We start from the raw sequence: 13,073 nt of genomic DNA on the forward strand, positions 1-13,073 counted from the left end.
ACTGATTTAACCTCATAATGTAATGTGAAGGAGCTGAAACACAACCCTCCTGTCAATTCTCTCTCTTTCGTGAAAAAACCTTGTTATGTACTTTGGGGCATGGGAAACGCTAATTTGCAAAGTGGCTCTTTAAGGACACAGCACAAGTGACAAACATAAGTATTTTGTGCTGCAATTCCGGCTCATCCCCGCCGGCTTCTTTTAACAACTTTGTAGTTCTTTCCTGTTGCTGATTGCAGACGCTGTATTAGCCCATAAATTCTCGGGCATAAAAAAACCTTCTGAGCGGCAGCTGCCATCACAAGCCTAGAATGTAACAGTAAATATGTTCAGATTGACTGGTAGACTATCAAAGTTGCTAGCATTTACTGTTCCTTGATGTGATATCCAGGCCCGTCATCTTCCCATCTTTTTTTTTTAGCAATAAATATCTCATCAGGCTGCAGTGCATGTAGTAACTGTGGAAATTATTGCAAAGCCGGTGCCCAAGGCAAGCTACAAATTACTGCTCATCTTTCATATTTATTTGACATTGACCCACTGCTCCGATGAGGATTTTGAAGCTGTTTATTTTCTAATGATGATCTGCTATCCTTAAGTTTCTTGAGGGTTTTCATTATGTTTTGTAGATAATTTACATTTTCCACATATTGTTATTAATATTAATTGGGTTAGATTGATCACATAGGCTCTTTAACCAGAAATGCCAAAGAGGTGTATTTACTAAACTTGGGGCTTAACCCTAGTGGAATTCTCCGGCAAGAAGCTCTTGGTAGGCCCTGTATAACAAATATTGAACGGTGGGTGGCTGTTGTCCAGAGCCTTCTCAGCCTTTTTTGTAGGTGACGCTCGCAATGGTTCACCCTTTCGAATACCTTATCAAAGTAAGCAGTAAGCGGAACTAATCACAAAAGAATCTGTGCTTATTATTTATGTTGTAAATAGTGTAAATAATACATGTGCAGTAATGCATTTGAAACACAAGGTGGCAGTGGTGAGCTGCTGCTTTTTATCTTTCTAGTTCTCCGTATTTCCAGTTTTTACAGTCATATTTTTATTTATTTATAGCTCTTGTCTTATCAGCATTCATCTCAGAGATATTGCTTTACTAATATAGTTATTTAAGCAATCAAAATCCAATACTGCACACAAATACATTCATCGGCTTATAAGTAATAGAACCAGTCTGTTAGCACCGCTACTGGTATATTAAAGTAAGCAGATACGGCTGATCAGACATACACCTGTTCCCTTCCTTGGGGTCTATTACACTCCTTGTACATACTGGATGCGGAATTCGGATTGATTACAATATAATGAAACACAGCTTGATAGATCTTTTTTGATTCAGTCTCTGTATAATGAATTACTATATAGATAAAATATTAGAGGTAGATACCAGGGAGGGGTTAATATGCTAAAGTACAGTTTGTAGCAACATAACATTTTCTCTTGTTTCCTGTGTAAAATGCATTGTCTTGGTTCCCCCATCTTATATTTAGATGGCCCTTTGCACATAATAAGTTACTTTAATTTGCCTGTTGGATGTTGGTGGGGATTGCCTCGTTACTTATGTAATTAGTTCATTATGTAGTTTAGTTTAGCTGTTTACATAGTGTTCACTGAAACGTTAAGGGTCAAAAATGGTCTCTGGACCTCTGTGAAACTCTGGGATCTGAGTGATGAATCCTGGTGGGATCCTACTGCGAACTGGGCAGTGTTGGTCCTTCATGATATATATACTGTATATCACATTTGGGCAAACTCTTAGACCAGCTTGGCTTCTATTATCTATCGTTAGCCTCTATCCTGTAAAACTAGTACGTTTAAAAGATCTATTTAGATCCATGTTTAAAATGCTATATATTGGAACAAAATATTTTTAGGTAGGACACGTTTCTACTTTCACTCTGGTTTCTCTATCTATAGATTATTTAGCTTTTAATGTATTGCTCATCCCTCTGGCAATGGAGCGGTTCAAGTGAAATAAAGCCTTGGTGAATGTCACTGGTTTTAATGTGTGTCCCCCAAGCAGCGTGATCACATTGAATGTCTGTGCGTGGTTTACCTGAAGGTAAAGTATAGGAAGAGCATCTTCTACCACACATGGGTCAGCGCGTCTCCTGATTTGTGTATAGCTCGCTGGTCAATAGCTGTTAAACAAGGCGAGTGATAAGTGATCGGCTATACTGCATAGTCAATGAAAAAATCTATTTAGATGAGCCCGTTAATTAATAACTACTTTAAAAAAAAAATATGTTGTGTGTTTATTGCCTTATTGTAATATACTCTTAAAGGAGCAGTTTACTTATAGCAGTTTGTGTGTATTGTGCATGTATTGATTTTTTTATTGTTGTGATCATCAGCAATGTTTAATCGCATAGTAAAAAGCCAGTATACAAACTCTAGTAGTTAAGGTTCTACACAGAATAGCGGTCAGTTATTAACTGTTGGCCAATTATGTGTCAGTGTTAAGTGGTCTTTCCGCAGACGTGATGGGAGGTATGACATGGTAAATATGTAAGGTCGCTCTGGACACCAGTCACTTAGCTTATTTACATCATCAAATCCTAGCTGTATAGACACAGAGAAGATGTTTTGGAGAAGATAATGAAATTGTTGATGTTAGGGGATGTCAGTAGATTCACGCAGGCAGCTCCTAGGCCGTGCGTTACCTTTTACATGTGTTATAGCTCACACATCAGACCCTATCCTACATATATGATTTAATGTACACATATTAGCATATCTACATACATTTAGTTACATATTTGTTATCCAATGAAATATGTTGAAATGTTTTTTTAGACTTTCGGATTCTCACTCTTTCTCAAGTTTCCCTACCCGCTCTGCCGACCACTTCTGCCGACCATTTCTGCATCCTTTTCCATCTATCTTCTCTCTTCTCCTCTCTCTTCGTATGCAAAAATGGCGATGCTTCCAGTGATATCCTCTTCCCAATCCTCCAATCGGGGGGAGTACGTCACCGAAAGCTGCCCCCTGATCCTCCAAACCGAAGTGGTTGGCAGAGAAGGCAAGGAAACCTTTTCGAGTTAGTGAGCGAGTTGGAGTGAATGTGGGCACCGAGCAACTAATTTTGTTCCCGAATTTTTGGCCTAATCAAATGGGCATGGAACGTAATTTGTTTGCTACTCTTTTTGACTAGTTTGTATATATTTCTGTACCATTCTGAAAGTATGGAGCAGAGACATTGTGGGGCTCTATCACTTGCTTGTACCCCCGGTTGTATACCTGCCTGGGGCATTGAGCTGGAGCCCCTGGTTGTCTAGTGAGTTAGAACAGAGCATATATCTCTGATCACATTTGTAGTCTGAGAACTGCGTTATATGATATCATACCAACTATGTCGTACCTCTCAATACAAGTGTGTACGCATATATGACATCATGTTAATCCTTCTCTAGGACTCTTGTTAACCCAGATGCTGACAAACGCCCAACTCTACTTCCCTCCACTACAGGCCATTTTATTGTTTTCAGGTTGTAAATACTTAAGTCCTAAGACTGGCGTGTGGATACGGTTAACATATGAATTATTTCCATGTGCAAAAACACTTTATATGATATTTCTATATTTATGTAATATCCCTGTGTATGTTTATTGTAGGAGGGGAAGGAGTATTTGTTGAAGAGCTTGGCACAATGGTTACCAAGTATGCAGAAAGCTGAAGAGGGTTTGAGTGAGGACGCCCGTAATATGGAGTTGCTAGAGGTAAGTGTAGAATTCTGTGGCAATGATGAACATGTATTTTTGTGTCACTAGTTCCATTTGTACGCTTCTTTGAGACAGTTAAACGAACAGCAAGGTACACTGATGCCTTGTTTGGGGTTGCAATAAATTCCCGGGTAGATATATGTAGGCTATCTTCCGTGGAAGCCCGTATACGTACATTGTTTCCCACAAGTTGATTTAAGTAGCCATAGAAACCCTCCTAAGCAACAAGATGGATTCTTTAGCTGGGGAGGAATCTAAAGCAATTACCGTACATGGCAGCTCTTCGGTATTCAATAAATGTGTCCTTTAAAGAGCCATCTGGTCACCAGCGTCGACATATACAGCACAGCCATTTTATCCAGGTCACACAATTTACATGATGTTGACCATCACAAAAGAGCTGGTTATCTGTTCATAGATCCCACATAAGACAAGCTAGCATTTTGTATTGGTGGTCTGCAATGTTTAGTATCCTGGAGAAAATGATTGATATGGTATGATTGTCAGCTGTAGTTCCACAACTGATAGAGAGCTATACGTGTACCCGATCTATAAATTATATGAGTAGCCGCTAGCTTGTGCACGTTTTCTACAAGAAGATTTTGCCCGTTTATTGTTGTATTTCCCTTTTTAATCACCAAAATAAATTTGCTTGGACAGTTTGGCGACGTTTATAAAAAGTCTGATTAAGCTTGGCTACTGATTAGCAAGTTAGAATAAAAGCTGTATAGCATGCTCTCCGCGATGGAGCTTTTTTAATTTTTTTTTTTTTATTGAGGTTTTTCTATTTTAGAAAAAGCCGAGAGTAATCTTGTTGATGAAATAACACTTTCACAGTCTGTGGCTGAATTGCATTTTCTGTGAAGCTCATTAATCCCATCCTCTGGCTTGCCTCTCCTAATTGGGCCGTGTTACGGAATCAACAACAATCAATTAGATTAAAACTATTTTTTATGTTTAATAGAATCGCTTCTCAAAGATGTAGGCCTCCTACTTTACACGGTAATAGAAGGTAGGTCATTACAGAGGTTTTGTTCTGTTTCTAGAAAATAAGCAACGCTGACCTTCATCCGTGTTCCCTTTTTCTCACAAAAGGGGGTTAATTTACCAGTCTTTTAAATAGCGTTTGAAGAATTTGTTCTATCTGCGCGTTGGGCCCAAATTCACAGCAGTTGTAGCGGACTGAACAAGTATCTCCGCAGGAAACAATTGCTGCACAAATAATAAGATGTCAAAGAATGCGGGTTTTCCTTGTGAGTTATGATTGGCTTCCTTCATCAGACGTACGTTCAGGCCGCGTTCGAGTTTGTGGATGGAAAGGGATAAATTAGAAGCTACAATAAGAGTGTAATCCTGGCAAAACAGAAATGAAATACAAGAGATAAATGTCGGTGATGCGTTTTTCCATCAGACATTGTTTTATGTTACCGCGTTGCTGATTCTTTCTTCTTCTTCTTCATCGATGTTATTCAACAGCAAATCTTCCATGAAATTGGTTCTTGGGTTGCATGTATGCTTAGCATGGACAAGCTTCTCTTTGCAATCAAAATGCACAGCGATAGAAACAAATAGCCTAGAATTTTAAAGGTGGTTATTTTTTATTTCTATTTGTAAGTCAACACACCTTTCTTTTTAAGTGACTGCCATTATTTTGACACACAATGGGAAAAGCGACGTAGGGAACCTCTGATTATTTGACCATCTGACGTGATTGTAAACATTTTTGTGTTTTATTGCTCTGACCACATTATCTGTGGATTTAAAGGGTCATATTTGCTCTAAATAATGTATACTTTGTGTCATCGTATGTTTGCGGCAAGTCATATACAACTCTTCATTCAGTTTATAAAACCCCTATACTCTCTGCTTGTATGATGTAATGAGTATTGGCCAAGGACAAGCCAGGGTCAAGCTTAGATCGCAGAGAAAGTTTACATTATATATACTTCTTATATGGTAGCCATTAAAATTATCTTCTCTTTTTTTTCTCCCCATGACATATGCTAAGGGGTGCAAACCCCAACTATTTACCTCCTTACCCTATCCCCTGCCAAGTGGTATCAGGGTATTTACAATTAAAAACTTTGGTGGGCACATACCCTATCCTGTGCCTCCCCCTCGCTCCCTATTGGTGGTATGGAGGGGTAAAAAGCCATTGGGGCAGCTATGCCCACCTTCCCTCACCCAGTACCCATTGAGATCGGGTGTTAAAATACTAAACACCCTTTGAAGAGACACAGAGCTTCAAGTAGAGGCTGAAGAAGCTGCGCACGGCCTCAATTGGTATGGCAGTAAATGGGGGAATGTCAATTCTGCAAACCTTACTTAGAATTGTTTAATTAACGTATTTTCTTATCGGTGAAAAAGGGTTTAATCACACCATAATGAACGCTTTATAATCAAATATGCTAAATAATATTATTACATATACAATTATTATGCTGCCCTCGACCAGAACAGTGCGGAATATCTGTGTTCTCTGCTGAACCATTTTTGAATGTCACGTTCCTTCCAGACTTTGAAATTCATCAGCTCTGAACGATTTTGTATATTGTACCAGCAGCTCTAGTTTGTGTTTGCCCATTCTGCATTAAAAAATGTGTCTTATCTTCGTAAGTAAATGAAAATCCTGGCTGTGAGCGGTGTAACTCAATTTTGGTTGTTCCCGTGCCAGCAGCTTCTTTAGCATTTTCATCTTATCAGGCTGCCTTGTGTCAAAGTCTCCTCTGGATTAATGCTTAGATTGTGATGAGACGCTGTGTGCATCGATTCTGGTAAAGGGGTAACCCTAATAAGACGAGACTGTACTCCTTATCCATGCCGGTCTTTTCAATAGAAGACATGTTATCTCGGAACACACGTGGGCTTCCAGAACTCCCTTCCTTTCCATGCTGAAGATCGCAACAAAGGAACCCTGTCTTCAGCCCGACCATCTATTCAACACTAATCATTTGCCTGCCCTTTCCCCTCTGTGCTTTTTGTTGCTTGTTGGGAAGCACTGTCATCAGAGGGACAGTTAAATGCTTCATTTATACATAAATCGCCCCCCCCAGACACTATGCTTTTTAAAATCCAAGGAGAAATAACTGCATGTAGACCCTCAGATACTGTATATTTAATACAAGTTATTAAGTATATTTTTGTGGAAATATGCTTGTTTTGCATGGTTTAGTGTTGTGCTCTCGTATAAGAAAGCTGGTTATGTATCCCCCCAACTCATCGATCTATTGTGGCCTCCTTTACAGAATGAGTGGAGGAGACAAGACACAGGTCGCTCGGACAGCTGTGTTCTTTTACACAAATACATTGAACTACTTAGCGGTTTATTCACTTAAGTGTGAATTTGTAACTGTAATTTAAATTCAATGTGTTTCACTATGCATTATAAAGGGCAAACCTAGTGGGAGCTGGTCCTGCATAAAGCATAGTTCAGTCACTGCTGGGGTGTTTAAAAATGTCTCCAGGTTAACTATATATATACTGAACACCAAGCTCATCATGACTAGCCCTTTATAATGCATAGTGAAGAAGGAAGCAATCGCAAGTATTCAATGAAGTTTTCCAAAGTAATTAGGATGTGTTACATCCTATAGTTAAAACAAAAATAATGAATCTTTCACCGTACGCATGGTGCACTTTTTCTTTTCTTTATATGTTGTATACAGCAGGTTACATGTATTACGGGGATGCGTTGGACAAGCCTTCAGGTTTGATCAAGTTATCACTTAAGAATTTTGTTCCATAGCACGTTTTATATGCTACATCGCCAGGGGGGCTGTTGCTACAGAAATCCGAGCATGCAATAAGACGCACGAGACACAAGGGAAACCAAAATATATTCACCTTCGTGTAATCCAGTTATGGTTTCAGAGGAAAAAAAAAAAGAGCTTTGGTTGTCATTGTCCTTGGCAGAGACTTGCAATGATTTTTGTATTAAATCTAATGTGTAAGCCAGGCTGACATTCCATTGCGGTTTCTATTCTGCCTTTACAAGTCACAGAGGAGCGCACAGATTTATTTGTTTTTTCATGCTTATAGGAAAACATTGCAAAATTGAATGATTTACCATTAACTTGGAATACTTAATGGGGAGGGCTGTTTTCCGTCTCTCCACTAGGTGGCAGGCAGGCAACACATCCTTACCCTATCTGAATGGAAAGCAGACTATTGACTACCCTAGAAATCATGTGTGTATGACATTAGCCCATTTATTGCCAGAGTGAATCATTAGAATGCTTTATGCTTAATAAGTGAATTTCCATGTTTCACAGAAGCTATCATTTCTCTTGCTAGCTCCATTCCCCTTCTACTTTTTTTTCATTGGACTATTAACTCTAATTCATACTTTCTACTACTTTGTGCAAGTCATTTACATCTGTTCCTGATCTTTCTCCTAATGCTAGATTTTCACTACACTATTTTACTATGCTATTAATGATTCCATCTTTTTCTTTTTACTTCTGTTTGTTGCTTTAGATCCACCTTCGTTTTTTGTATTCCTTCTCTTACACATCGAAACATAGAATTTGACAGCAGATAAGAACCATTTGGCTCACCTAGCCTTGCAACATATTTTTTTCCTTCCAGTTTTAAAAGAATTACTCATGTCAACCTTTTTTTAATAAAAAAAAAAAAATTGTATTCCTTTAATATATTTGTCCCTCTGAAGAGTGTTTCTGGAGAAAAGGGAATCTATTATAGTTACCAATAATCTTAATATTCTTATTAATAATTAATACTTGTATTAACCTTATTGTTTTATGTAGCATCACACTGTAAAATGGGTAAACAGGACATAAGTAGTATATAAAACAACAATTTAACAGGTAAGGAGGACCCGGCTCAAACATTTCTGTCCTTTTTAACAAACCTGAGTTTTGCTAGCTCTCCTGGTAATTAAATGGTAAGGAGTAGGACTGCACCAACAATAAGGACCATCTAAGACAGACCTGGGCAAAGCACGGCCCGCGGGCCACATCCGGCCCGCTGAATAGCTCGGACCGGCCCGCAAAGAGTGTCCTGGTGACTCACCAATGAGTCCGGTGTCCCCCCCCGCCCCGGTCACTTACCTTAAACTCCTGTGTTGGAAGCGTTTGTCTCGGGTGCCGGCGCTTTACGCTGGGCGCCGGCATATGACGTCAGACGCCGGCGATCAGCAGTGAAGCGCCGGCACCCGAGACAAACGCCTCACGCTTCCAACACAGGAGTTTAAGGTAAGTGACCGGGGCGGGGGGGGGGATCCTGAGAAGGGGGGGTTAGGGAGTTAGAGGGGAGATACTGAGAAGGGGGGGTTAGGGAGTTAGAGGGGAGATACTGAGAAGGGGGGTTAGGGAGGGAGGTCTTACTGTGTGTGTGTGTCTTACTGTGTTTGTGTGTGTGTATCTTACTGTGTCTGTGTGTGTCTCACTGTGTCTGTGTGTGTCTTACTGTGTCTGTGTGTGTCTTACTGTGTCTGTGTGTGTCTCACTGTCTGTGTGTGTCTTACTGTGTCTGTGTGTCTTACTGTGTCTGTGTGTGTCTCACTGTGTCTGTGTCTGTGTGTGTCTCACTGTGTCTGTGTGTATCTCACTGTGTCTGTGTGTGTCTTACTGTGTCTGTGTGTGTCTTACTGTGTCTGTGTGTGTCTTACTGTGTCTGTGTGTGTCTTACTGTGTCTGTGTGTCTCACTGTGTCTGTGTGTGTCTTACTGTGTCTGTCTGTGTCTTACTGTGTCTGTGTGTGTCTTACTGCGTGTGTCTTACTGTGTTCATAGCTTATTCAGTTATTGTAATAAATATTTTAGCCCATTTTTTAGCTCAAAATCTTTTTTCCTTTTTTTTCTCCTCTAAAATCTAGGTGCGTCTTATCAGCAGGTGCGTCTTATAGAGCGAAAAATACGGTATGCACTCCGAAGCCTTGTTCATTTTGTTCACTTCTGTGCTGTGCTAATAGTTATTCAGGCCTTACTTATTCAAGCACCTCTACCAATGACGTAGGCTTGAATAACTTTATTAAACAGCACATAAGTTAACAAAATGGACAAGGCTTCGGAGTTTGTAGTTTGTAGAGGTCTGGCCCTCTAAAACCATTCCAATTTCTCATGTGGCCCCATGGGAAAATTAATTGCCCACCCCTGATCTAAGAGGACACTTTGAATGCCAAACAATGCAGTCATGCACCAAAGAGACAGCTGTGCCAGCTGTGTGATTTCATTTTTGCTGGTTGTTTACTTTGAGTGAGACATAGGTCACTCTGTCATAATGAGCCATTCTGTTTGGGGCAGAAAATGCAAAAATATGTATTTTTAAACTACTTACTGTACACAAAAACAAAACATTTTCAGGATATTGTACAATTGTCTGGACAAATTAACCAACAAAAGGGCACATTTTTAATCAATAAATTACCTGGGCAATAAGAGAAGGCTCTGTTAGGACGAACTCCTTACTAGCTGTTATCACATTAGTTGACATGGGTTTATTTGATATTTCCTTTTAAATATATTATATTTTCTGGGTGACCTGCTTATTTGAACATTGTGTTTCTAACAGAAGAAAGCTTCTTACACGCTTTACATCCCATTGAGCAGCCTTCCAGAAGATGGATACAATTTAATATAAGATGATTGTCTTTGCTTAGAGTCGGAAAGTGCTTTAATAATAAAACACTCATCTAAAAATCTACTATCTTGGTCAACAGACATTACAAGTTCTGGAACTTTCAGTCTGTGGTTCAGGGATCCTCTGTTTCTCATATAAACAAGTCTAAGAAACTTATACACATTTACAAAATAGCATTAATATACCACCTCCAGATAGTCACAGGCAGGCCAAGAATTTGTTCTCCATTGATGATCTCCTGAGATACGCCAAGCAAATTAACATATGATGGAACACATTGCTAGATAACGTTGCAATCGACAACAAACACGTTTAAAGGAGAACTGTCCGAATCGGTGTATTTCTTGTGTCGGCGTTCTTTTTATTTAAAGTACCATGTTTATGTTGTTCAGATTTTTTTTTCACATGTTTAAAATCAAATAAGCTTCCGCCGTAGGCATTGGTCATGATCGCACAATTAAGATGGCATTGGAATCCTACTGTCATCCAAAGTAAAAAGTAGTGACACTAATGCAATGTGCTCATAAACCTTGAGTGCTTCAGATCTGAATCCTTGCAGATAAAGTTATCACAAGTGTCTTAGGATCAGATACTGTAGCTCTCAAATACGCATGATCAGAATAGAAGAGGGTAAATTTAGACATATAACTGATATCCCCTATTGTTTTTTTGTCTTTGTGTTGTAACACAACGTGATCTTGGCAGGATCTGGCGAGGAAGTGAATGTGAGGGATGAAGGAGAGGTTACAGTCAAGGATGACCCCAAGGCATCGGGCCTGGTTAGTAGGAGAGATAGTTGGGTTGTTAATGGTGATAGAGAATTCAGGTAGTTTAGTGGAGATGGAAGGAGGGAAGATAATGAGTTCAGTTTTAAAAAGATGAAGTTTCAGGTAGCGTTTTAACTCTTGCTGTGCACTTAATTAAATTGGAGGTGATCCCAGTATTATACTAATAGCTCCATAATAGCTATTACTTTTATAGTTACTTAAATGTTTTACGTCTTGCACCTACTTATATACGAGCTTGTTTGTGCGTATGTTGTGGTCATGTTTGAACATTCATGTTCTGTGTAGTTTAGCAAAATTTGAAATTGTCATTTTTGTCAGCGTGAGGTCATAGCTTCTAAAGTTAGTGTCGATTTATAACAATATCTGGGGGGGTCGGTTAAATGGCTTTGCAGTGAATGAACTGAGTGGATCGCTCATTCTAGTTATTTAGAATACAGTGCAGAGTTTACAGCTAGGGAGCAGCATTATCCCACTAGACGTTTACATACCGGATGCCTAGCACAGAGCTGGGTTATTAGCACTTGGATAATACTGATTCATGTTCGATTTGTGTTTATGGAAGTTGCTGTTTTGTTCTAGAGAAATTCCAACCTATTTTTGTAGATTTTAAATGAAGTTAGTGAGTTTCTGTGGTTTCTGGCTTCAGTTTTAGCCTTGTGCTCTGACTCCAGGCAGATTGGCATTTAAAACTGCGACTTATCAAAAATATAATCATCTAATATAACAATGTATAGTTTCTCTTAAAGGTTTTCTTTTGGAATTTCATACCCCACTGGTCCTTGGGTTTCATTTGATATAAATAAAAAAAAAAAAAATGTTGTGGCTGTATCTTGAATAGATTAACAGGACATGATAGTGTCCATGGACCATAAAGCTGAATTGGGTGCAACTAAATAGCTCTCCATACTATTTCACATGGAAACTAATAGACAATAAAGGAAAAAACATAAAAGGGTGCATGGCTGTGAAAAGATTAGTGGAGCCAGATGCTTACCCTCCATTTTTCTCCAATTAACAAAATGTTATAAAGGTTTAGGAAGATGCAGATGAAATTGGCCAGCTAGGGAGAGAAGGTCAGGTACATGCTAATTAATAGTGTTCTAAGCATGTGCGACAGGTAATGTTAGTCCGAGTACTTTGGAAAACTGCTGAGCCATCAAAGTAAAACATAATCTGTTATGTTATTGATTTAATGTGGAGTTCTCATGGATGACATTTCCAGTTTAATTAGTTACATTTCCAGAGGACCTTCTTGGAACTTTCTATTTCTTCCAACAAAGAGAGGAGTATCACAGCATGAATAGAAGACTATGGGGAAATGTGTTAAATACCTATTTACAGATAGGGTAGAAGATATTTAGCATTTCAAAGGAATTCTCAAGATGTGCATATAGCTACCCCAATGTATAAGCAAGTAAAATAAGTATGGTGTATCAAAGAAGGAAAAGCTAGTCTTTAATAGAGTTTGATACCCTTTGGTGAATTTCTTCTTTTTTTTTTTTTTTTTTTTTTTAAGTTGGCGCAATAAAAGGTAACTCGATATCTAGATTGAACAACTTTTTTTTTCTCATTGGAGTGTAGGTAAGGATGGCCTTCGCTTGAGAAATCGAAACAAATGTTTTGGGTTTTTTTTATTAAGCAATAATAATAGACTGAAAATCTTGGGCCATCACTTACTAATAAGCAACATGTTATCTTTAGGTATGAATCCGATGTTTAAATGCCCTTAATTGCATGGCGAAAGAAGATCTCTTCTAGCCTAATCTAATAGTCTGTGATAAGTGACATTTAACTACACATAGAAATACATTTTCTTTAACACTTCTAACGTGATCGCTTATCACCTTAGCAACAAATGCGTATAACACTGTGCAGTTCTTTGTTTAAAGAGGGAATACCAATGAAAACATTATTTATTGTATCGAGTCTTCAAATATACCATCATTTTGTT

General features: G+C 38.7%; 1 protein-coding gene across 1 annotated transcript in view; it reads left to right on the forward strand.

Moving 5' to 3' along the window:
• LOC128497074 (uncharacterized) overlaps positions 1–13,073 on the forward strand; it is a 164,261-nt gene that overhangs the window by 8,986 nt on the left and 142,202 nt on the right. Inside the window, exon 7 of the mRNA XM_053466952.1 lies at positions 3,628–3,732. Coding sequence (XP_053322927.1) covers positions 3,628–3,732 — 105 coding nt within the window. The remainder of the gene's footprint in view (positions 1–3,627; positions 3,733–13,073) is intronic.

The sequence above is a fragment of the Spea bombifrons genome, chromosome 5 (assembly GCF_027358695.1).
Source record: "Spea bombifrons isolate aSpeBom1 chromosome 5, aSpeBom1.2.pri, whole genome shotgun sequence".
Taxonomy (NCBI): Eukaryota; Metazoa; Chordata; class Amphibia; order Anura; family Pelobatidae; genus Spea; species Spea bombifrons.